The sequence below is a fragment of the Nelumbo nucifera genome, chromosome 6 (genome assembly GCF_055504915.1).
Source record: "Nelumbo nucifera cultivar China Antique chromosome 6, China Antique-T2T, whole genome shotgun sequence".
Taxonomy (NCBI): Eukaryota; Viridiplantae; Streptophyta; class Magnoliopsida; order Proteales; family Nelumbonaceae; genus Nelumbo; species Nelumbo nucifera.
In genome coordinates this window covers 63,242,591-63,269,747 of record NC_142654.1, presented here as the reverse complement: position 1 = coordinate 63,269,747, position 27,157 = coordinate 63,242,591, and the positions used below count along the sequence as shown (strand labels likewise).

The 27,157-nt window shown below is 38.3% G+C and overlaps 1 protein-coding gene across 1 annotated transcript in view; it reads right to left on the bottom strand.

The window, feature by feature from the left end:
* The window catches only part of LOC104604357 (protein S-acyltransferase 10), a 31,230-nt gene extending 6,916 nt beyond the window's left edge, over nucleotides 1-24,314 (bottom strand). The window contains exons 1-7 of the mRNA XM_010268660.3: nucleotides 24,006-24,314; nucleotides 23,775-23,889; nucleotides 18,305-18,379; nucleotides 18,092-18,163; nucleotides 17,739-17,876; nucleotides 16,166-16,199; nucleotides 12,200-12,309 (exon numbers count right to left, since the gene is read on the bottom strand). Of these exons, the coding sequence (XP_010266962.1) occupies nucleotides 12,200-12,309; nucleotides 16,166-16,199; nucleotides 17,739-17,876; nucleotides 18,092-18,163; nucleotides 18,305-18,379; nucleotides 23,775-23,889; nucleotides 24,006-24,099 (638 nt within the window). The 5' untranslated portion in view covers nucleotides 24,100-24,314. The remainder of the gene's footprint in view (nucleotides 1-12,199; nucleotides 12,310-16,165; nucleotides 16,200-17,738; nucleotides 17,877-18,091; nucleotides 18,164-18,304; nucleotides 18,380-23,774; nucleotides 23,890-24,005) is intronic.
* Between the last annotated feature and the right edge of the window lie 2,843 nt (nucleotides 24,315-27,157).

Here is a 27,157-nt window from a genome sequence, read left to right as displayed (position 1 = left end):
TTGAGCACGTTCGTCACCTACAAACTGTTTTGGAACTACTGCACCGACACAAACTCTTCCTGAAGCGGCCCAAATGTTCCTTCGGGGAGCGCCAAGTCCTTTATCTGGGACATGTAATCAGTGGGCAAGGTGTCTCAGTAGATGGCTCCAAAATTCAAGCAATTCAAGAGTGGCCCAAACCTCAGTCCACCAAAGCTCTCCACGGGTTCCTAGGACTGACCGGGTATTACCACAAGTTTGTTAAGAATTATGGACTATTGGCTGCCCCATTAACAAAGATGCTAAAGAAGAACGCGTTCCAGTGGGATGAAGCAACTGACGCCGCCTTCGCAAGCTTAAGGGATGCACTCTCCTCCACCCCCGTGCTACAGTTACCAAACTTTGACCTAGAATTTACGGTTGAATGCGACGGTTCCGATATAGGCATTGGAGCAGTACTACAACAGCAAGGACACCCCATAGCCTTCTTTAGCCGCAAACTAGCTGACCGACATCTAAAGCTACCGGCCTACGAGCGCGAGTTGATTGGACTAGCCAAGGCCGTACAATACTGGAGGCCATACTTGTGGGGGAGACCCTTCATCGTCAAGACAGATCACTACAGTCTCAAGTATCTGCTGGAGCAACGGCTTACCACTCCACCTCAACAGCACTGGGCGAGTAAACTGCTCGGGTTTGATTTCCGGGTAGACTACAAGGCAGGGACCTTAAATCGAGCCGCAGATGCCCTGTCCAGGCGTGACAAAGATACTATACACCTTTGTGCAATCTCTCGGCCCCGTATCACCCTATTGGAAAGCATTAGAAGCATGCTGCCCCAATCACCGGAGTGGAGGGACCTTGTTCAGAAAATACTGTCCGGAGCGACCAACCCGAACTGGTCCATTCACGACGGGCTGGTACTATACAAGGGTCGGGTATATCTCCCAGCCGATTGTTCCTTAATCCCCTCCATCATCTCCAGCATTCATGACTCCACACATGAAGGTGTTCAGAAGACATTGCACCGCGTCCATGCCGATTTCCATTGGCATGGTATGCGGGCTTCGATTCGGGACTTCATCCAGAATTGCTCTATGTGCCGACAACAGAAATGGGAAAACTTACACCCAATGGGCCTTCTCCAGCCTCTTTCACTTCCAACACAGATCTGGGCTGATATCTCCATGGACTTCATTGAGGGCCTACCCAAGGTCGGCGGAAAATCGGTCTTGTTCGTGGTGGTGGACCGTTTTTCCAAGTATGCTCATTTCATTCCCTTATCCCACCCATATAGCGCAGTTTCGGTTGCCCACGTCTTCTTCACACATTTTCCGTTTACATGGGCTACCCGAATCCATCGTCAGTGACAGGGACCCGGTTTTTACTAGCACCTTCTGGAATGAGCTATTTCGATTGCAAGGAACAACCCTAGCCTTTTCCTCCGCCTACCACCCGCAGACAGACGGGCAAACAGAGGTGGTAAACCGTACCATAGAGATGTATCTCCGTTGTTTTGTGGGTGACCAACCACGGCATTGGGTGGATTGCCTTCCGTGGGCCGAATATTGCTACAACACGGCCTATCACTCTTCTCTTGGCATGACTCCATTCCAGGTCGTCTATGGTCGGGAACCCCCCCACCTATTGTCCTATGAACCTGGTTCGACACGGTTGGAAGAAATCGATCGTGGTCTACAAGATCGTGATGCCCTCCTGGCCGAAGTCGCTCTCCGCTTACAGCAGGCTCAGATGCGCATGAAGAATGCCTACGATCAGCACCGCAGAGAATTAAATTTTGAGCCCGGACAGTTCGTGTGGTTGAAGCTCCAACCCTATCGGCAACACTCTCTCAAAAGCAGATCTTCCCCTAAACTGGCTCCCAAATTTTACGGGCCCTTCAAGGTTTTATAGCGAATCAGGAAAGTTGCTTATCAGCTCGAGCTACCAGAACACAGCAAACTCCATGATACCTTCCATGTGTCCTTGCTCAAGCCATTTACAGGTACTCCTGATAAGGTACCTTCCCTACCACCCTTAAGGGACAGCAAACCCATCCTCCAGCCTCGGGCTCTGGTTCGATCCCGCGTCAATCGGGGTACTCTCGAAGTCCTAGTGGAGTGGGGCGACCTACCATCAGCTGAGGCCACCTGGATCCCCTGGACGGTTCTTTAAGACGCCTACCCAGATCTCGAGCTTGGGGACAAGCTCGTTGCCCAGGAGGGGTGTAATGTTGTGGACGCATTCGTGGGGAGGACATACAGCCGCCGGCAGCAGCAGTAAGGAGGGGCCCACAGGGCGGCAGCTTATCTTATCAGCTCTCAGCTTATCTTATCTTATCCTTAGTAGTTTCCCTTATCTTACTTTATCTATTAGGAGTTTGTTATCTATTAGAAGTAGGAGTTTGATTGATCTTAGAGTTTGATTTATCTTAGCCTTATCTGTAAGTAGTCGAATTTTACAGGGAGTCCTCCTACAGAGAGGATTCTCACCTCTTGTAATCTCCTATTTAAGGAGCTACGAATTGAGAATAAAGCATTCAGTTTTCAGTCAAAGAAAGGAGTAAGGAGAGTTAGGGTGATCTCTTGAACAAATCACCTCTAGGTCGCCACAATAGGGTCTGCACGCAAAGGGAGGGGCAAGGGGAAGCTAGAGGTTCTCCCCGTGGACCGACCCGTGACGAGATCCTACGCCCGAAACCATAACACCACATGGCAGATTTCTCCAATAACATGTATTGAGGAAATACAGTTATTTGTTTAGTTTATTTAGTTGGCATTGTTAGTCCCAAGGCCCATTAATTTAGGAGTTCTTTAAGTTATAGTTTTTAAGTTGTTGACAACAACTGCCCTAGCAAGGACATATTGCACATTGTATACATATTGTTTTCTTAAGTATAAAAGCTAATGGGAGAGAGAGGCCATAACATTATTGGCTTCTCTTATCTTTATCTCATCTTTCTCTTGGTATCAGAGCATCTTTTATTTTTTCTTGGAACTATTTCATGCAGCCTTAGAACAGATGACTACATGAAGAAGTAAAGGGCTGATCGCTTGATCAAGAAAGGTGCAGTTCTTGGATTTTTTTGATGGGATTCAGTCATCAGGAGGGTGATCTGTGATTTGGCATCGAAATCAGGAAGAACTGGAGTGAGAGGAATAGTCCCAATCAGAGTGGACTCTTTATTTTTTACGTGGAGTTGGGCACTTAGGGTTTCCTAGGTTTCTTGAGGCTTCCTATAGGGGGTGATTCTGTTTTAGGCTGGTTCTAGAGCCCCTGGTGAGACTGACAGCCTATTCTCTTGTTTCTATTAGTTCTTGGGAAAGGAGAATTCTCTCTAGGTAAATGTTTTTTATTTCCAGAAATGTTTTTTGATTGTCTAAGTGAATCAATCTAATCCAAGAGGTTTTTTCTTGCCTACTGTTTTGAGTTGTTTGAGATAGCATGGAGGGTTGTAGTGTTGAACAGAAATCGACTAGCGACCTTGGAATGGGTGTAGGACGTACCAATGATCCTTTAGGAACTGGAATTATCACTACAGTTAAATTACATGGTACGGACTATCTGAAATGGGCACAATCAGCCAAGATAGCCATTGGTGCATGTGGGAAACTAGGATATATTACTAGAGAGGAGAAGAAACCTGATACAAACTCCTCTCAATGGGTGCAACTTGCAAGAGAATTACATTGTGATGATTTGGCTATGTAATTCTATGTTACTTCATATTAGTAAAATTTTCTTATGGGCTGACACTACTATGGAATGGAGTAGTTTAGACTTATTCCTAGAATTAAAATGTGGCCAGAGCTTATCAGTTAAGAAAATCAAATAATTAATACAAGGCATGGAGATAGACCTCTTGCAATGTACCTTTACCTTGAAAACTCTTTGGCAAGAGATAGATCACTTGGAGATTGTTATTTGGGAAAGTACCAAGGATGCAGCCACATATCAGAAGTCAGTATAAAAGAATAGGGTTTTTGAGCTTCTAGATGGGGTTAATCATGAGTTCGACATTACAAAACAGTATATTCTTTCCCGAGAAAGTGTGACTCTTTCTCAAGCATATGCCTTTATGTCTTGAGAGGAGAGGAAAAGGAATGTTATGATGAGATAGTCTGGAATTGAATAATCAGCTATGGTAAGCACCATCAAACCCAAACCCAATGGAGACAAAGGGTGATAGTAAGGTTAAGCAGGAAGAGAAGGACTTGGTATGTTATTATTGTAAGAAACCTAAGCATACTAGAGACACATGCTAGAAACTCCATCTTCACCTTATACCAGCTCGAGTCAGGAACAATAAGGGAAATGCTAATATGGCAGTGACTGGGGATTCACCAAGATCACTTACTCCAACTTTGAATTTCATTGCAGCAGCTGCAGTCAAGGCTGAATTGGAAAAGTATGGGCAATTTATAAGTCAAAAGGATGCTGCTAGTTCTAGTTCTTCACCACGTGGGCAGCAAGGTGTAGGAAGTTCAAGAGCTGATCATACCACTTCCTTTGAACATATAGGTAATTCATATGCCATTGCAAACTATGCAGTCATCTCAAGTAAGGAGGGGCTTCCTTGGATTATAGACTTAGGAGCATCTAAGCATATAACCAATATATCCACCTTGTTTTCTTCATATCAACTATGCTCTGGTAGAGATAGGGTCTTTACAGCAAATGGTTATCATGTCCCAATTGATGGAAAGGGGTTGGTTAGAATGACTGACACCATTACCTTGTCCTATGTTTTACATGTTCTCAAACTACATACTAATCTTTTATCTATAAGTAGTTTGACCAAAATTTTGAACTGTTTAGTAGCATTACTTCCTAGTCATTGTGTTTTGCAGGATCTGGACTCAAGGATGATGATTGGGAGTAGTCCTAAAGTGAATGGAATCTACCTTCTTAATACGTTTCCAAGTTACCAAAGTCATCATGTCAATAGGGGTAATGGGTTAGAGTCAGTGAGTCAGGTTATGCTTTCGCAAAATAGGTTAGGGCATTTATCCTTTGGTTCTTTACATTTTTTGTTTCCAAAGTTGTTTGAGTCTATTAAGTCGTCTAATCTAGAGTGTGAAAGTTATAAACTTGGAAAGCATTGTAGACATTCTTTCCACTCAAGTAATAATTGGTTAGAGCATTTATCCTCTGTTTTATATGTTTTATGGGTGGTTATCATTACTTTCTCTTTTTTGTGAATAGTGATACTATTGGATATATTTGATGAGGTCTCGTGATGAGCTACCCTCTTTGGTACGACAATTCCATCATATGGTCCTCACACAATTTGGGGTAAGGCTTTCAAATCAAATAATGTTAGGGAATATTTTGTGAAGGACTTAGCATCTTATTTATTGGAGTATGGGGCGATTCATTAGAGCAATTGCACCACAACCAAATGGAATAGAAGAAAGGAAAAACAGACATATTGTGAACATGGCAAGAAGTCTTATGGTGTGTGCTAATTCCTATCCGGTTTTGGGATGTCATCACAACTGTTTACTTTATCAACCATGTACCTTCTCGTATCCTTGGGTTTAAGGTACCATATAGTCTTCTTTTTCCTATGGAGGAGATGTTTCACGTACCTTTGAGATTCTTTGGATGTGTTTGCTTTGTTCATATTCTTGGTCTTCACCGTAGTAAGTTGGATTCTAAGACCAAGAAGTGTGTCTTTCTTATGCTCAAAACCAAAAGGGATATCGTTGCTATGATCTTGTGGTAAGGAGTCAGTTTGTCACTATGGATGCCACCTTTTTTGAGTCTACATCTTTCTTTTCTGGTGGTTCTCTTCAAGAGTGTTTTGGGGAAGAGAGTGAGCATTCTATTCCTCTTCTTGTCCCTACTCTCGCTTCTTTACCTACAATACCAATTGATTCTGCTCCTTTACCTAATCCATTACAACCTGCCTCACAGTTCTTTACATGCCACCTTAGGAGGGTTGAATCTACTCATGCTCCAACAAGGGAACTCACACCACTTCCCATCAGCTCATCTAAGATTCTAAGTTTGACTGATGCAGATCATATTTTTGTCCCTATTGATGATACTCCTATGCCTAACACCTTGGATGCAGATAAGCTTGATCTTCCTTTTGCTCTCCAAAAGAGAAAGAGAAAGTGTATAGCCCATTGTATCTCACACCAACTCTCTTACAATAATTTATCGCCCTCCTGCCATGCCTTCCTCTCTTCCCTTAATTTTGTGTCTATACCCAGGAATGTTAGTGAGGCTCTTTCTAAACTTGAGTGGAGGACATCCATACAAGAGAAAATAGAGGCTTTGATCAAAAATCAAACATGGGAGATTGTTGATCTACCTGCTAATAAGGAAATGGATGTAGGTGGGTGTTTGTTATAAAGTACAAGGCTGATGGCGGTATAGAAAGGTACAAGGCGAGGCTGGTTGCAAAAGGGTATACACAAACCTATGGGATAGATTATTTGGAGACCTTTGCACCTGTAGCTAAAATGAGCTCAGTTCAAATTCTTTTGTCATGGGCAACTACTTATTTATGGTTGCTCTTCCAACTTGATGTTAAAAATGACTTCCTCAATGGTGATTTGAGGAGGTGTATATGGATCTTCCATCCAAGTTTTATGATGATGTAGGTGGAGGAAAGTGTGCAGATTAAAGAAATCCTTATATGGTTTGAAGCAGTCACCCAAAGCGTGGTTTGACAAGTTTAAGGGAGCATTGATTCACTTTAGATACACACAAACTCGGTCAAATCATACACTCTTTTTGAAAAGGAGATGATCACTTATGTTAGTATTGATTGTATATGTTGAGGATATTGTAGCTACAAGAAATGATCAAAATGAGATTGATGCCCTGAAGAAGTTATTACAGCAAGAATTTGAAATCAAGGATCTTGGTGAGCTAAAGTATTTTCTGGGTATTGAGGCTGCAAGATCTAAACATGGGATCTTCATCTCTTAGAGGAAATATGTGTTGGGTTTGCTAGAGGAGACTAGGAAGCTTGGAGTCAACCAGTTGATACTCCTATTGATCAGAACCATAGGATTAATGCCTCAAATGGTGAGTTTTTTAGGTAAGTTAGTGAAGGATGTAGGGAGGTATCAAAGGTTGGTGGGTCACCAGGATTGTGTAAGTTGTATCTAGAGAAAACTTATGACATGGTTGATTGGTCTTTCCTAATGCAAGTGATAGACTGCTTTGGCTTTGGGGTTAAATGGTGCAAATGGATCATGGGATGTATTGAGACTTGTCATTACTCAATCCTGGTGAATGGGTCTATAGTGGACCATTTCCCTGCCACTAGGGGAATTAGACAAGGGGACCCCCTTTCCCCATTTCTCTTTACTTTGATAGCAGAGTTGTTGGGGAAATTAATAGATAGGGCATATTCGAGGAACCTAGTGAGAGGGTGGAGGGTTGGAAGAAACAGGTTACCTATTACACATCTACAGTTTGTTGATGACACAATCCTATTCTGTGAAGGGGAGGATGTGAGGTGGGTCAAAATTTTGAAGAGGGTAGTGCAGTTATTTGAAAGAATGTCAAATCTGAAGGTTAATTTTGGTAAGAGTTGTGTGGTAGGGGTGAACATGGAAGAAGGAGAGATGAGGGATAGGGCTGAGATTTTGGGTTGTGAGGTGTCACAATGGCCTATGATATACTTGGGGATGCCTTTAGGGGATAATCCAAAGATAACAGTTTTTGGAACCCAGTAATTGATAGGTTCATGAAAAGGCTTGCCTCTTAGAAGAAGAATTATTTATCTATGGGTGGCAGGATCACTCTGATCGAGTCTACATTGGCTAGCTTGCCGATGTATTACTTATCTATGTTTACAATCCCAGGAAAAATAAGTAGAGTGCTGGAAAAGTTGATGAGAGATTTTCTATGGCAGCCAGGGGAGGAAAGGAACAATCATAGAGTGAGTTGAGAGTTTCACCAGGTGTAGATATGAGGGAGGATTGGGATTAGGTAAATATCCAGAAGAAAAATGAAGCCTTATTGGGCAAATGGCTGTGGAGGTTTAGAGGGGATAGGGATAAGCTGTGGACCAAGATAATCTTGAGCATTCATGGACAAGCAGATGATGGTTGGGGCTCTAGGATTGTGGCAAGGACTAATATGGCCTCTCCTTGGAAATCCATACATGCCATTCTTCCTTCTTTTCTGCAATACATCAGGTATGATCTTTGCTCTGGGAATTGGGTTAAATTTTGGGAACATTTCTGGGTGGAGGATGTACCTCTGAAAGACCAATTTCCCTCTTTATTCTCCCTCTCACGTTTCAAAGGGATGTGTGTGTCTGATTTTTTGGTTCCTTCTGAGTCAAATTTTGGGTATGATTGGGATTTGGGGCTTAGAAGAGGCCTTAGGGAGTCAGAATTGGGAACTGTTGTGGACTTAATTCAGATTTTGATGGGGTAGTTTTGGACCCATCAAAAAGGGATAGTAGAATTTGGACTTTGTCCCCTTCTGGGGTTTACTCTTGTGCTTCTTTCTTTAAGTCCTTGGTACAACAAACCGACAATTCTATTCAGTCTTTCCCAATCAAGGAAATTTGGGGTGAGCCAATGCCTTCAAGGATTGGAGCTTTCTATTGGGAGGCATTCCTAGAAAGATGTAACACATGTGATTTACTCCAAAAGAAAAGGCCAAATTGGTGCTTATCCTCAAACTGGTGCACTCTCTGCAAGGCTAATGGTGAAAGCTCCTACCACTTACTAATTTCATGTCCTTTTGTTTTTGATATATGGGAATGGTTTATTTCTTTATTTGGTTGCAGGTGGACCCCTTCTCCAAATATACGAAGCTTGTTTGCCACATCTTTCCTTAGATGGCCTAAGAAAAGGGGTAGTGTTACGTGGTGTGTGAGGGCTGCCATTTTCTGGACTAAATGGGAAGAAAGGAACTCTAGGACCTTTTCTGATAAGGAATTGAGCAAAGAAGGTAAACACTTGTAGGGAAGGTAAACACTTGTGATGTGCTACAGAAAAGGAGGCCAAACAATTTCCTCTCTCCTCATGTGTGTGTCCTTTGTTTGGGATGTGGCGAAACCCTAACCCACTTACTTTTACCCTACTCTTTTACTTCTGGTATTTGGAATGTTGTTTGTTCTCTCTTTGGATGCAGATGGGTTCCCCCACAGGATGTGGTAGGTCTATTCAGCCCCTCTTTCCTATGTCAACAGAAGAAAAGAGGAAAGTGCTTATGGAAGGCAATAAGAGCAGCTACAGTATGGACTATATGGGAGGAAAGAAACCTAAGAATCTTTTCTGGAAAAAGCAAAACAAAGTAGGAAGTTATTGAAACCATAAAAATCAGAATTGCACATTGGGTGAAGACCATGGAGATATTTAAAAACTACTCCACGAATGAGATCCTAAGAAATTGGGCTGAAGTAGCACAAACAGATGTACCCAAAGTACTTGTAAGTACGGAATGGAAGCCACCAGCACCGAACAAACTAAAACTGAACTTTGATGGGAGTTCTCTTGGCAACCCAGGAAGGGCGGGCATAGGAGGTGTGTTTAGAAATCATTTGGGTGTGGTGGTGGCACTCTACTCAGGACCAATAGGTTTTGGTGACTCAATATAGGCTGAATCTCTAGCCCTACTTCAAGGTCTAAAGATGGTTGAGAAGATAGGAACAACAGACTTAGAAATAGAAGGTGACTCACTATTGGTCATTTCTTGGGCCAAAAACATCACATCAGTACCTTGGAAGCTCAAATTTATCTTCAGAGAAATTGACACACTTGCAAGGAAGTTCAACTCTCAGTTTGGTTGGGTCAAACGGGATGCAAATGGGATGGCAGATACCCTAGCAAAACAAGGGGCAAATAGATCTTCATTGTATTGGGCAGAATTGTAACTAATTGCTGGAGATTGCAGTTTGTCCCTCTGCAATCTTTATCTATTGTAACTAAATTTCTCTGTTATTAATGAAAGTTTTTTGCTGATCAAAAAAAAAAAAGAGCAAAGAAGGTATCATTGAGGTAATTATGGTTAGGGTGGTGCATTGGCTGAAGCCTCTGGATATGTTTACTAATGTCTCTTCAGTTATGCTTCTGAATAGCTGGCTGAAAGTGGCAAATTCAGCTCCTTTCTCATCAGTTGCCTCTCCCTTATGGTCTCCACCAGGCCCAGAGTGTGTAAAATTAAATTTTGATGGTAGTAGTGAAGGTAATCCTGGGCCCTCGGGTGTTGGTGGGGTGTTCAGAGATGAGAACGGTAAGGTGATTGCTTTGTTTTCAGGCCCCATTGGAAATGGTGACTCTCTAAGAGCTGAGATATGTGCCTTAATGGAAGGCTTAAGGAAGACAAAGGAGTTGAATACTCGTAGACTAATTGTGGAAGGAGACTCAAAGCTGGTTACAAAAGGACAATGGATTGTGGAAATATGCAAATGAGAGAAGGGAGGCTAAATGGCTAACTAGAGGGTTGGAGGTTCAGTTTCAATGGGTGAAGAGGACTGCAAATGCTTTTGCAGATACGTTGGCGAAACAAGGGATGGGAAGGGAACAGATGTTTTGGGCTGTATTGTAATTTTCTTTTCTTTTCTCTTTTTCGGGAGAGTTAAGCCTCCTTACCTCTTCCCGGATTGTTGTAATATTATTGTCCATTAATAAATTGATTCTATTGTTGATAAAAAAAAATGTTGTCAATGTTCTTGTGAGCCAGTACATGCACGCTCCCCGGACTTGACATTGGGCAGCCATTGATTGGATTCTTGCATACCTAAAGAAACATCTCAATAGAGGAATATTGTTTTCTAATCATGGGCACTTGAAATTAGAGGCCTATACGGATGTAGATTGGGCAGGGTGCTTAGATGACAAGAGGTCTACATCAGGGGTTTGCACCTTTGTAGGAGGCAACATGGTCTCATGGAAGAGTAAAAAAAATAATCAGTTGTGGCTAGATCAAGTGCAAAAGCAGAATACAGATTTCTAGCTCATGGTGTCTCAGAATTTCTTTGGATCAGGTCCTTGTTAAGTGAGCTTGGAATTGTTGCTAAGCATTATGATGTATTGTGATAATCAAGCCACAATCAACACTACCCATAATCCAATTCAGCATGATAGGACGAAGCATATCAAGGGTTGATAAACACTTCATAAGGAAGAAAGTAACAGTAGAAGTTTGCCTACCATATTTTTCTTCTAACTTACAGTTGGCTGATGTCTTTACCAAGGGAGTTACAAAGAGTAAGCTTGAACATGGCCTACACAAGTTGGGAAAGAGCAACATTTATTCCCAACTTGAGGGGGAGTGTCTAGGAATTACAATTATTTGTTTATTTTATTTAGTTGGCATTGTTGGGCCTAAAGACCATTAGTTTAGGAGTTCTTTAAGCTGTTGTTAGTTGTTGTTTTTAAGTTGTTGACAGTAGCCAACCTATCAAGGGCATATTGGGCATTGTATACATCTTTTTTCTTAAGTATAAAAGCTAATGGGAGAGGGTGGCCATAACATTATTGGCTTCTCTTCTCTTTCTCTCATCTTTCTCTTCTTCCACTCTCACAAATCTTTCTCTTCCTTCTTTACTATTTTTATTTCTGTTGTTTTTCTACTACATGCATGAACAATAACAGACAAATGACATTCTTTAAAACCCCTTCAAAATAGATCCTTTAGATCTCCAGCTTCTGCCTGGTTAGATTTCCATTTCCCAATAGGGCCAAGCAAGACAAAGGATTCTACAATTTCCATCACCAAACACGCAGAAGACCTAATGGAGACATCTAATTTTATTTTCCTTTGCAAATATTAAGGTACACAAGTCTTATAATATTTTATTGGCACTGCTTTTTGGAATTCATTAGACAGAAGACACGACAATTTTACACCATTAGCAATTTACTTATAGCTTCAGAAAGAATCTATCAATTCAGTTAAATCCTTTAATTTTGTATCTATCAGCATCATTAGGATGTCCTAAGTCACAAGATGAAAGATGACTACAGTTATGAAAAAGATGGAGGTCTCCAATTAAGTATTCCAAAAGACCATAGCAACATGGACAATTACTGTATAAGCAATTAATCATTTTCTTCTTCTTGACCAATTAAGAGGTTTATCCTTTTGGTTCCACAACATATAACTAAAGGGGTTAGGTTTAACTTTTGACCAGCTAACATATTTCTCAGTTACTGTTTGTTCATCCCATAAAACTTGCAGCTACAGGAATAATCAAACCATCTATAAAAGTATTGCATAATGGACTTAAACTTACCAAAATCGGCAATGATTACCCTGTCCTATGCATGTTCCAAGCCAAAGACAATGATGATCAAACTGAAGAACACATTTGTCGCAATCATGACAATGTTTCACACGTGGAGGCTGCAAATATTTGGTGAAAGAATAAGAACATCAAAAGCTACCCTACAGATAAATGGCATTATGAAAGTAATGATAATTGCTACTGACATTCAACAGTTAAAGCATAATTTGTAAGACTCGCATTTCCAGACCTGTATGCACTATGAGAAAAGAAATCACCCTTAGAGGGGAAAACACTTGATTTAAAAACAGTGAACTACAGTTGCGTCAAAGCATTGAGTACAGATCAAGTAATCAGCTGCCCAAGGATTTGAGATGATGACTACCAACTTATCAACCAAGGGCCAGTGCTTGGTACAATAAAAAAATCTTGGGCTGACAAGCATGAGAATTTGGGTTTGAATGTCAGAGCAGCCACTTAATGCCAAAAAAAAAAAAAAAAAAAAAAAGAAGAAGAAGAAGAATGCTAAAGGTTAGATCCTTATCCAGTCTATCTGTCCCAAGACCAGCTGCAATTCTGGTTATTTTAACATTGGTTTTTCAAATTTCTGAAGAACTGGCTGACCTTAGAAACTCATAAGAACCATTGAATACCAGATGGGTTGTTATTCAATCACCCACCTGGGTCAATGATTTATTACAAATCATAAAACGAAAATGATGAGATTTGAACCTGTAACTTCTCCTTTGCATGGATTAATACATTACCATTTATCTATCATGGTATTTGCATCTATTTTTGTCTCTTCAATATCTATACTGATCAAATATGTATATATATCTTTGAAATTTGAATGAAACATGAGTTAAAAGACTTGAACCCTGGTCACTTGTATTAAAAACTAAGACAAAAGCCATCTGACCGCAATATATGTCATAGCATGCACAATAATTTTTATATTTTATAAATATGATGTCATGGGCCATTAGATTGACCCAGCGTTTAGACCATCTGTTTAGGATTAAAAATATATAATATATAAGATGTAAAAAAAATATAAAGCTTGAGTCGCCAGATTTCACAGCTGGCCCACTTCACATAAATTAAAATTTAATTTATTCTGGTTATGGGGGGAGTTAAGCAACCACCCCACGTATGAAGAGTGGGGAGGTTGCTCTAACCTCCCTACCCATTAACTGTCTCCTCTATATAAGGGAGAGAGGAGAGGAAAAAATGGACAGCAGATAGAGAAAATGGAGAAGAAAAAGAGAGAAAAAAAAAAGGAGAGAAGAGAGAGGATGAGAGGAAATAGAGGAGGGAACTTGTCGTTCTGCTGATTGAAGTGATTAAGGATAAGTGTACACAGGTACAGATCTTATCTCTATCCCTTTAAATTTTATCTACTTTCAATCTTTATCTTACGTCTTATCTTCTCTCTCTCTCTCTCTCTCTCTCTCTCTCTCTAGAGTTCTATTAGAACTCAAAATCTTATTTCAATATATATATATATATATACTGGTGGATTCTATCCACCACAAAAAAAAAGTGATAAAACAGAAAAAGAAAAGAGACTAATACTTGGGAACCATTGTTATGTTCGTGGATCCTATCCACCTCAAAAGATATTTCAATGGATTAATCCAATATTATAATAGATACAAAAAATCAATTGACAAATCTTTGGATCCCACCATCTAGTGGATCTTATCCACTTAAAAAGGGGACAAATGTATTGTGTTGTAGTCTATATTGCCACTTGTAAATGGAAACCTTCGAGATGCCAAAAAGGGGTTGCTTGACAAATCTTTGGGTCCCACTGTCAGTGGATCTTATCCACTTAAAAAGGGAACAAATGTATTAATGTTGCAGCCTATATTGCCACTTGTAAATGGCAAACCAATGGGACCCACTGTCAGTGGATCTTACCCACCTGAAAAGGGGACAGAGATGCTGGCTTGCCACCTGTAAACAAACCAAAATATGTAAGTTAAAACTCATTCGGTGGATCCTATCCACCTCAGTCATAAAAATATATATAGTTTTTGACTCCACCATTGACAACTGAGAACTGTCATGAGTTGGTGGGTCGCCATCTTATCTTGCAACAGCAAATCACAATGTTGCAATCGGTGGATCCTATCCACCAAATTCAAATAAATCCACTGTTATAACGGTAATACTGGTTTAGTGGGTCTCACCCACTATAAACTAAAATAAAATTTAATAATTAAAACATTTAAGTTTAAAGTGGGCCATGCTCACTATCTAACAGCATATATAAATGGGGCCTACTGTTTAAATATTCAAGTGCACAATCAGCATAGTGGGTCCCATTTGTCAGTGGGGCCCACTATTAAAATATTTAAGTTTAAAACATTAAAATGGGTTACACCCACTATCAAATCAACCTAATGGGTCCCACTTGTCAGTAGGGCCCACTGTTAAAATATTCAAGTGGGCCATGCCCACTGTAAAACCAACATAGTGGGTCCCACTTGTCAGCGGGGCCCACTGTTAAAATATTTAAGTTTAAAAACGTCCACTATTGGTGGGACCCACTATGGAATTCTTTTTTAGTTTAAAATATTCAAGTGGGCTACACCCACTATCAAACCGATATAGCGGGTCCTGCTTATCAACAGGACCTACAATTAAATTTTTAAGATTAAAATATTAAAGTGGGCCATGCCCACTATCAAACCAACATAGTGGGTCCCACCTGTCAGCAAGGGCCACTGTTAAAATATTCAAGTATAAAATGTCAAAGTGGGCCACACCCACTATCAAGTCATCATAGTGGCCCCACCCATCAGCGGGGCCCACTATTAAAATATTCAAGTTTGAAACATTAAGGTGGGCCACACCCACTAACAAGTCATCACAGTGGGGCCCACTGTTAAAATAATTAAATGTAAAATATCAAATTGGGTCACGTTCGCTATCAGATTAGTATAGTGGGTCCCATTTATTTATGGGGTCCACTGTTAAAATATTAAAATGGGCCATGCCCACTACCAAATCAGTATAGTAGGTCCCACTTTTTACTGATTAACGGGACTCACTGTTAGGATGTATAAGTTTGAAGTACATAAGTACCCAATGCTGTATGGGTCATATGACCTATCTACCAATTGTGGGGGGCCCGCTCATGGGTATAACCCACTAAGAATCCAAGCTGATGGAACTGCTTATACCTGCTATTGGATTTAACCCTTAAAAAGTAACTCTTTCACATAAAATCAAAATCAAAGGTATTTCCTCTAATGAATATAATTAAGGGGTTAGCAAACATAGCGTATACTTATACACCCTGAATAGGGAAGCCCTAATTCTACTCAAGTTCTTTTTTTTTTTTTGTGAGATCAAAACACCATCTAACCAGTGATCCGGCAGCCTTTATGGTTTTGTGAATGGTCCGAGTCTTACAACATTAATTTGAACCTCATTTTAAGTTAAAGAAGACCCCAAAAGAGATATGGCCATATGGGGTTCCTTGTTCCTCTTTCAGGTTTGTAATAACATGTGTGGTCATATTCCATAAAAAGTACATCAATATGTGAAGATGGGAAGATTGTCTTTCCTTTTTTCTTTTATTTATTTTTCCCGATCAGCAACATTTAATCAGATATTTTATTGCAGAAACATAAAATAACATCTAAACATTTCAGATTGTATAGGATGTGGTGGATTAATACAAACAGCACTTGACCAACAAGACAATGTCAATCATAAAGTGTTTCCTATTTTTATATAGTTGTACATTTCAAAACCCACATTGATTTATCTGCATAGGTGGTAGTGAACACACAAGCATGTGCAACAAGAACACATAATACAGGTACAGTATCAACTCCTTCAACACAAAAATCTTCATATTTTGAGCAGGGCATGTTCCAAGGCCAGTGGAAATGATAAGAATATCATGTATTTAGATGCATCACATAGAAGAATGATAAGGTATTATATGGCACTAACCTGTACGATATTACAATACATGCATGTCCAATTTCTGCAAAACCAATAATTAGTCTTAGAGCTTGTAATATCCCATATTTTCAAGCAGGTTAATATTTTGATTTAATTATGCACACCTGATGTTACATGGAAAGATTAATTATATGGAAAGAAATGATTAATCAATTTCTTTAAAAAATCATAAAGCCTAGAAAAAAAGCCTCAGTTGAATCTTCTGCCTTTCTATTTTAATTATATCCACCTTGCTTGATGTAATGGTAAAATCTCAGGCTGACAAGCATGAGAACGTAGGTTCAAGTTTGAGAACAGCCATTTTGTGTAAAAAAAATGCCAAAGGTTAATTTCGTCTCCAGTACACCCCTTCCAAGACCTTAGACCACTGTGACCAACGTAGGGTAACAGCCCTTATCATCAAATAGCGTAACAGCCCCCAGATCCATCACATAAGGACCCACCAGAACTCAGGAGACTTCAAATTATGTTGCCACTTTGTTGATCAGGAAATATCTCACATTTTCTTTTTGGAGGAGAAAAAAAGGAGAATAGCAGTTTAGAATGCTAGTTGTTGGAGGTGCATTTTGAACAAGGCATGTCTCATCAACAGCAGACATCAGAAGACTTAACATGAGGCTGGAATAAATAGGGCCAGCACACAATAAGGGAGCCACAATTCCTAATATAGTCGAATAGTCTTCCTAAATTAATGAACTTTGGACTAATCATTCTCCAGTTTGTGCTTCTTTTGGGCCTTTCTCATCAATTAGAATGACAACTAAAAGAGAAGAATGAACGCCATGAAAACATAAGCTGGCAAATATTTCCTTGCCTACTCCTTTGTTTTCTATTTGATAACCCCAAAAATTATCATTCAAACCATGGAGCATTTTAGTTCACACCTTAGAAGCCCATTTTTATCATCCAATTTCAAAAGGGAAAACAGGACCTTAAAAGAAAAGAATAAAAAGACCTCATACCTCATAAGATTCAAACAACCATCAACATGCTCAACTATAGTAATGCCAAGTACCCAATAATATTGGAAACCAATATAATTCATGCATCCCAATCCCATTCAAGTCAAACCATCTGAATGAGATGTTTATTTTGGATGCCAAGGATATTGACTCCTTGCTAGCATGTCAAAGAGTGAAAGAGACCAACAAACACCTTACTATTGGCCCATCTGACCTAAAACAATCTGAGAATTCCCCCTCCAGAATCTTGTTCTTGCATACACAGAGGGGAGCATGCATGCAGAGTATCTATGTTCCAGCATCAGTGCCTCACACAGCTAGAAAAAGTACCCTGAGTGAAAGGCCATACATCTAGAAAGTCTTATAATAAATACATACATGCATATAGAGGTATATGTGCATGTACACACACACTTAGGTGTTAGTATGAAGTCTCAGCAGGATGCAAAAGCATAAAAATAATTTGCATACCTAACAGATGATCTAGGAGGATACATGCTAGAGTATCTTATAATTATTGAGGTATATGTGAATGTACACACACATGTGCTAGGATGAAGTATCAGCAGGCTGCAAAAGCATAAAAATAATTTGCATACCTAACAGATGATCCATGAGGGTACATATCCATCACTAGCTTTGCCCATGACGTCGTATTATTTCCTGGAGTAATTTTTCCTGGCTGATTCTCTTCAATGGGGATAGTGAAGCTTCCGCTTTGGCTTGAAGCAGACCGTCTTTGCTTGATCATCATAAAAGTAAACCAGGCAATAAGTTATGAAAATTAACAGATTAGACCATTGTTGTAAACAACAACAATAACGATATGATACTAATTATCAAAATATACAAATTAAAGTAGCTGTCCAAAAGGTAAACCAACTCCAGGAGAATTTATCTTTACCTTATGTTTTTATGGACACAAGATAAATAAATGGAAATCAGCTCTTACTTTGATGTCATGGATGTCTTCCTAAATGTAGCATGTGACTCATTACCAGCTCGCATTGCATCAATTACATACCTAAAAATGGAAAAGGAAACATTATTATCAGTAACAACAGAAAAAGAATTGTGTTAGATAGTGACTGGAAGAGTCACCTATGCTCTAATTAGAAATTCAAGATCCAAAATTGTTTGTAATTAAATCAAAAATGAAAATTACCCAGGAGAAGAACCAGAAGTAAAGAAATACTGAGCCAGGGTTGCAACAAACACTAATAAGTATATTGCTATGTACCTGACAATTACAGGGAAAATGATCAAGTTCAAGACAACCAATTGAAATTGGTAAAATAACAAAGGTAAAAAAATGGAATCTTCACCAATTTATATGCCTTTGTAATTAAGATACCCCATAGCCAATGTGAAAAAGTGCATTACAAAAATAATGGCTTGAAAAGCACAAAACTAGGCAATGAGAACTATGTAGAAGTTTAAAAAAGGAACAAATTTTGGCATCAAAAACCTGTCTATACTCCATTTATGTTCCAGGTATAGAAAGCTTAGTCAAGGCATCTAACAGATGGCTACACATTTTGGCATGCAATTGCCTGGGCAATAAGCTGATGACTAGCCCTCACATGAATGACCAGAACTAAAAGGTTTAGTCATGTAGGAGTAGGAAGAGTTCAAGGAGAATCACAACACCTGACACACTAAAGCCAATAGAAAGAACTACATATGTCAGATTCCACCTTTAGTCAAGAAGTTAGATAATGAGATGGCAGATTCTCGGGAGAAGAATGAGATATTCAGCTTGGAAGCTAAGGCCCTGTTTGGTAATGTTCTCACCTGTTCCTGTTCTCGAGGAAATTCTTGTTCTGGAACAGGAATTTGTTTCTTACTCTTCAGGAACAATAGAGTGTTTGGCAATTTGTTCCTTAAGAATGGATTTTGTTCTATAGAAACAGAAATAACATTTGGATAACTAAACTATTTCTTGCCCGTGTTTTGAACTGTAAATTTTTCATCACTCCACCATTTTAAGGTAAACAGTAGAAGTGAACAACATAACTACAAATATAAAATAAATAAAATGGAAATAATTCGCCCACTCCTAACAAATGTTATTAGTTTTGATGAATGAATGGTGTTGCTTTTTTGGAATTTGGAAACAGTAGAATATTTGTGTAAGAAAATAGTAGAATTAACAATAGAAATAAGTTGTAAACACTAGAATATTTGGTGTATATTCAGGAAGTTGGAAAGTCAACAATGGTGTTTCTGGTCTTGTTTAGGTGTTTAGGGGTCATGCTGTGTTAGTCTTTAGTTGCAGTGTGCTTAGTCCTTAGCCTTTAGTCTTTGTCAAGTGTTTCTTGTTATGCTTTGTTTCTTGTGGGTCTGTTTTGCTCTGTGTGTTTTTCTTTTATATTCTACCATTTCCATTCTCAACTATCAATAGATAATTAATGGTAGATTTTTAACAAATTCACATAAAACCAATGCATGCAAGACTGACTCTCCCAACTACCAAGCAACAGAAGTGGTATAAATCAATATTCAAACAAATTTCCTTGTAATTACCATCTACAGAATTTCTGTTAAATTTTCCAAAAAGAAAAACTATTACATACCTCATTTAAATGACTTACGGTTGAATTCGCAAAATAAATTAAACAAACAAGGCCATCAGAAACTTTTCAGCCGAGCTTCCTTTACCTCCGAAACCACGGATTAATCAGCCATGGAAAGGCAATAATTGACAACTTCCCTATTCCTGGGTACACTTCTGAGGTCTACCTTGGTCCCATTCACCAATAAAACGCGGCACCACTTGAACTTCCCTAATCACTTTGTAATAGAAATTGCTCCTGTCTTGTCCCGTTATTAATGTGTTTGCTTTTGCTACTTGTACATGTTGGTTTAGAGAGGAAGTTGGTGGAGGATAGTTTGGTGCACAGATTAGAAGAGATTTGCAGGGTTTGGGGGTTGAACTTGCACAAGGGTTGGAAATAACTGGGGTGGAAGCCATTGTTGGATTCTGTTTGAGAGAAGAGTGTGTGGAGGCTACATATCCATTATCTCACCTTGCTTGTAACGTGTTAGATTCTCTGATTTTGGGAGAATAATTACGTTTTAGGATTTAAGACCTAGCTCCAACCAAAACAGGTTGGGAGAAATGCAGATCTGCCATTATCTATTAGTGTTTTAAGCTAGCTATCGTTATCTCTATCTCTCTAAACAAGGGTTGGGAGAACTACAGATTAGAGGACAAAAAATCAGAGCATCCACATGTCTACAACAAAGAAACGTCAAGAAGGAAGACAACCATACCTGTGTAAATGATTTTGGTTGGAAAAAAATCGTCGGAGATGTGTTTCCGTCCATTCACTGTCCTTGACTCAGCGTTCACCTCCCTGGGTTGTGCAGCGGTAGAGACAAGGTCGAAGGAACGACGAATGAACATTAGGGCTTAGAGTTTATTATTTCGAGCAGAATGACAAAAATGCTCCTACTCTCACATGGGAATGTGGCACACGTATTCGTAACTAATAAGGGATGTTGTGGGAACCACGGGTTCCCAGAGAACATGTTCTTTGAGAGCGTAGATTTGTCACTTCCAAAGAACGCGTTCTTTGTGTGTTGTTCTCACGTGGGAATGACTCGTTTCTTTCATTTTATTTTTTCCAAACGTGTTTCTATTCCACGGGAATGCCAGAAATAGCAGAAACACTCTCGCAGAACATTGTCAAACAAGGCCTAAGTCCCCCATCTCTCTCAACATATAATAATCCTAAGTTCCTGACAGCTCCCCTCCCAAAGCTCATCTAATCAACCACCATGCAACAATTCCTATAACCTCAGTAAGTGGAATGAAGGGAACCTTAATATTTAAAATAGGACCAAAAGCTCTACCACTATCATGACACAAGTCCCTACAAGATTAACAAAGACAACTGTAATCTCGATTCCCTGAGGGCCACCCCAAAACCAGGGGCCCCAGGGCTGCCCAACAAACAGACACCAAAGATAAGTTTGACTACATTAGTGATCTCTGATCTCTAATCCTGTAGGACTGAGTTGTAATCAAACTTATAAGACTAAATATTCATGCACTTTCTCCCATTGAACCATCCAAACCCTTTTTATATCAACAAGTCCCACATTTACCACGGTATGGCCCTGAAAAAGCTAGCTACATTACAATTAAATGAAGTTAGCTAAAGTGCCTCTTTATCACAGTATCGCATTGATGCTACTCCTGTGCCACAGTACCCTGTTTGACAATATCCTTCCTCATATGTGTTCCTAAGTTTGCAAAGTACATGGACCAATTTTATATAGAAAGTTTCAGCTCAAAACCCCTTGCCGTGTGTTGAAGGTTTTTTTTTAAATCCATTTGCTTCTAATGAAATCAATTGAATTTTTATCTATCAAAAAAAAGGTTTTTTTAAAATCCAAATAATATTTAAATAATTTATAACCCAAATAAGTGGGTTGGCTAGTGTGCTAGCTAAATCATCAAAACTAAAAAAGGTGTCCCGTATGGGAATTCCTCTCTTTAAGAGGGAAGGACAGGTGTCCTTCACCTAGAGGGAGGGGTAGTTGCATAACTACCCCATTCCCTATTTAAGCTCCTTAAGGCTATGTTTGGTTTGAAGGAAAAAGTAGGGAAAAGAAAGGTAGGGAAACCTATACAAGATTTGTGAAGGTTTCCCTAACTTTCCTTTCCTTTCCCTACTTTTTCCTTCAAACCAAACATAGCTTAAGGGAAAGATAGAGTCTCCTCTTCAGAGAAAATTGTGTCTCAGAGCATACCACTCTTAGAGATTGTTAAGAAAATCCAAGATAAAGAAAGAAGAAAAGAGAGGTTCTCAAGGGAAGACAGGGAAGAAAAAGAAATCTCACTAATACAGGTAGGTAAAGGAAAGTCCTCTTTGTACCTATATATGTCTTTCTGCTCTCTCTCTCTCTCTCTCTCTCTCTCTCTCTTGTTTTTACTTTTAAGAAAGGAAATAGAGGGAAATGAGCCATCTACGACCAGGTGCCTTTACTTGGTTGATTATAGTCCCTCTATCAAGACAAGTTAAGGATTAAACCATCTACAGTCTAATTCTCAAGGGCTGATTATGGTTCCCTTCAAATGAAAATGAAGAATAGAGGGAATAAAAAACCGCCTATAATCAAATATTCAATTTGATGGACTACGGTTCCCTTCTTGTATGCAAAATCCAAAGGATTAAGGCTGTCTACAGTCAGAATTTCATCTGATAGACAACAACTTATTGTGAAAAAAGGAGTGAGAAGGAAATCTTCTTTATATCAAAAAGAAAAGAAAGAGAGAAATGTATTGTTGTGGATTTTCTCTTTATTTTTTATTTCTCATTCTTGTACACTTGAAGTATGTAAAAGAAATGCAAATGAAAAGTTCTGTTTAAGAGGTACTCTATTGTTCTTTTCTTTTGTTCTATGCATTCATTTCTCTAAGTCAGAATCAAAAGGTGTTCTCTACTTTCTTGTGGAGATGTAATTAAGGGGAACAACCCATATGATTCCCTGAATGGGCCTTACAAAATAATAAAAACTCAATCACTCGATTGAGTGAATTATGTTGCATGAGAATTTCTTAAAATTTTCACACCAACACCATGTATCCAGAGTAATCCCTTTTGTCCAGGTACGTTTCAATTTAAATAAACAAAAAAACTCTGGAAGGCTAATATAACTCAGGCAGAACTTCAATACAATGTGGGATGTATGTCTGACCTGGAGTCATGAAGTGGGAAGTCAAGAGTGAAGACATGGACAGTCCAGAAGGACCACTATCCAGTGGATGGTAGAATTCACCCACTCACTAAAAGTAGGATACATCATGTATGAGTACAACTCCTCCCTCTCCCCAGTCACAGTTCTGGGTCTACTTGATGCACGACACTGTATGTTGTATGATCAGTTTTATAACACAATAATCAAATTCAATTAGTTTCAGTATGGCATGGACTCTCCTAAATGGACATGTCCATGTAGGACACAAATCGGAGTCTGACACTCCACAGATTCCTGAGGACAATTCTATGCAACATTTCCTTGTTATATCCTTATCTTATTCGTAACTTAGTAACAAAGGCAACATTTTATGCGGGTATATAGTGTTAGACTCCAAACACTGTGAACTATTTAATAGTATATACTTTTTCCATAAGCGTGTCTGCCAGTCCCTGTTTTCTAATCTTGCCAAGTCAAACTCATGGACACGCATCGGATTCCAAGTCCCATGTCTGTGTCCAAGCAACACTGGTTAGTTTGACATTACTTTGTAAAACTATTATTTCAATATTTTGTCTTCTCTATTCCCAACAGAAAGCTCGATATTAAGTTTATTGTAAATGCAAATTTTTGGCTGAGAACTACAGGTATTCAATTTACCATATTTTGGGTTTCAACTGACATATTAGAATTTTCAGTCTATCTAGCTACCACAGAACCACCAGTTTGGCTTATTATTGATGAACTACTCTTTTTAAATTGCTTCAGCAGCTTACAGTTTTTTCAAAATAATTTCCAGAAACAAAAGGCCCAAACATGAATGCATTCTAGCGATTTTAAGCAAAAACAAAAATATTACAAAATTAAAAATCAAATTCAACTCAAACGATGACAACGAAGAATACAGAAACAGAGGTGGAACATACCATGGTTCTTCTTTTGTTTTCTGTATCAAATTTGTATCAAAAAGAAAGAGAACACCCACATAGATCAGATGCAGCATCACCAAAGCCACTTTCAGGCCCAGGAAAGTTCTCCGAGCTGAAACCCAAAATCCAAAAAAAATAAATAAACGTAAATTAAAGAAAACGTAAATTGAGCTGATTGAATGACATTAAGTTACACCCAAACTGGAGAAACTAGAGGAGAAGACGTACCCGGATCGGAGAGACAAGGGAACACCGGGGAGCATCTCTCTAATGCTTGATCCCATGAGACGCGAATGAGGCGGCAGAAACCCATGCTCGTCATTGAAATTGTTGCATCAGACAATCAAACGTCGAAACATTTGATCAAGAGAATCTCTTTCAACAAGGAAGAACAGACGGAGACGGAAGGGAGAGAAGAGGTTAACCACTAAACCGGAAACAATTTCCCTTACCGGACTCAAGAGCATACATTACATATTGCGTAGCGGGTTGAATATCTTATGTATTTTGTACACTTCGGTCCCACTGAATCGATGAAACTGGAAAATCCTGACCGTTCGACATTTCTGTCTGATATTTGTTCTTCGGAAAGACGGATGAATGATGATTTTGTGAAACCAGTACCACAGCACAAGGCAAGAACCTTGTGGTCCCGATCAATTAATAGACCATTTTTTTGGGGTTAGATATTAATAGACCAATTCGATACTTATTTAATCAATATCTGTTACGACATTATTTCTTCAATGAAAGCAATAGTTGTAAGGAAAATAAAATAAAAATAATCAGATCCTTGATTTTCAGATACATAGATTCCAATCCAACGTTTGAAAACCTTGCATTAAAATAAAGAGAAGCTCCAGAATCAAATAAGATAAAGAAAAAAGAAAATAATTTCTTTTCCAAGACAATAGAACGATGGGCGCCAACCTTGAACGTACCCCTATTAGGCTGTTAGCTATTCTATTCTGCCCAGGGGCCACGGTTAGGGTACCCTTGCCCAAGTTTTGGCTGGTAGCTGGCCACGTGGACCTAACTGTCAATCCACGAGATTTCACCCATCCAATTTATGCATGATGACCAACCGATGGTTGGCTTGGTTGGTAGTTATTCGTAAGTGTTATGTGGTGGGTGTTATGTGCTCCTATAAATAATAACTTATAACTACGGAAGATATTCCCAATGAATGATAGGATATGCATGTGAAGAGGTGCCCTATGTGAGGAGCAGATCCAGTCTACCAACATTCTCTAATATGTACAGAGAAGATGTGAATTTTAATTCAAATTAGAGAGCGCACCATACACCCACCTCACAGCATATTCAACATCCCCGGAGTCGTACTCATTAGGTATGGACTACCCCCATTATGTAACCCTACTAAAAATTATGCATTGATGTTTAACCAAAAAGAATTAAAAAAAAAAAGTATGCATTGATTTTATGGGTCATGTAAAGGAATTATTCTTTATGACACTTATTTTTCTTTAATATGATTAATATAAAATATCATAGAAATGGCCCATTTTTTCTACATTTTTATATTTTGTGAATTTGTTACTATTTTAAATATTTTATTATTAATTATGATTAGATTCACCCAATTAACCGGGATAGTTGAATTGGCTTACCCACCACTTTGATGGAAGAATAATTTTGTTTTTTTTAATTTTAAAAAAGGATAAATTGCATGAAACCTCCCTTGAAGTTTTTCACCATTGTTGAAATCTCTCCTCAAGTTTGGTAATTGTAATCACCTCCCTTGAACTTTCTAATAGTTTCAAGTAGCCCCCCCTCTCTTAGAATCCTCTTACAAGTGGCACACAAAGGTCCAAAATACTCATGCAGTTAATATTGAAGTTGGTTTTTGCATAACAAACAATACAAACTTTATAAACAACAACAACAAAAAATAGAAGTCTAAATTGCTACTTTAAGGGATTCATATGAAGGGAAATTTTATAAAATAAATCAATTTTGGAAAAGAGATTGGAAGGGTTTGGGGTAGTGATTAATATGAAGGGAAATTTTGGAAAATAAACATTTTAGTCAAAGGAGGTGATTGAAATCACCAAACTTTAGGGGAGGTTTTAGAATTTACTCCTTAAAAAACATGGGTTTTATATTGTTAAAAAGTATTTGATAACGATCTAATTATTATAATTTATTAAATAAAAATTACCTTAAATACAAGATTTAATGTGAGAGAATGTGTGTTAATACCTTAAATATAAGACTTAATGAGAGGGAATTAAGTGATGTGAACAAATGTAAATGATATTACATTATTAGCCCTCAAAATTAAAGAGGGACTAAATTCAAAAATAGGGGTAGTTTAGTGAAAAAAGAGTTCCACACCCTTATTATTGTTTAATATGTCAAATATATGATGTTAAAAATGTTTTCAAATTTTTCTTTAATTTCTATATTTTTTGTATTTATCTATTTTTGAATTTTTATTGTTTATTTGTAGCAACATGAGTTAGTCCATTTGACCCAAAATGGTTTAATTTTTTACCACCACCTTATAAAAACACTATTTTTTCATTTAGATTTTAAAAGTATAAATTTTTATATTATTGGAATTATTAATTTATTATGTATGGATTTAATTAGTATAATTTAGTGATGAGAATAAATAAAGATGCTTTAAATATATGATTCAATGAGGGTGAATGGGAGTTAATACCTTAAATGTGGGATTAATCAGAGGAAATTAAATGCATTGAATAATAGTATTCAAATTACATTTTCTACCCTCACAATAGAGGAACCATATTTAAAAAATGGGGTATTTTGGTCAAGAAAAATTTCAAAGGCTATTCGTACTTTTTATAGTAGTATAGATATGCAACTATCTCCCTTTCTTAACAAAAAAGCAGATCGTGTATTTATTTTTGAAATGCCTATTTTGCCCTTCAAAGCATTGTTCATTTTCTTCCCAAGAACTAAGAGCTAGAGCCATCAAACTTCCATCGCACACCCATGGCCTTTCTCCTAAACAGAATCCAGTGTTTAGAAAATCAGACCAAATCGGCCGATCAGACCAATCAGATCGGTTGAATTATGACTTAGGACCTCGGTTAATTATTTTCAATATATGAACTCATATTTTCATATACTGCTTAATTATCATTAGTCCACCTTTTAACTTGTGTTAATTAATGACTCTTTATTGCACATATTACTTTATTACACATATAATTAACCAAAACATTTGCTTTAAAATTTAATTATAATTTGAACCTTAATCATTTTCACATATAATAAACTTAATTATAATTTGAACCCTAATCATTTGCTTTAAAAGTTAAGGAACTTGCCATCAAAACACCATATTTAAGTTTATTAAAAGTTGTAAAATGTATTATATATATAAA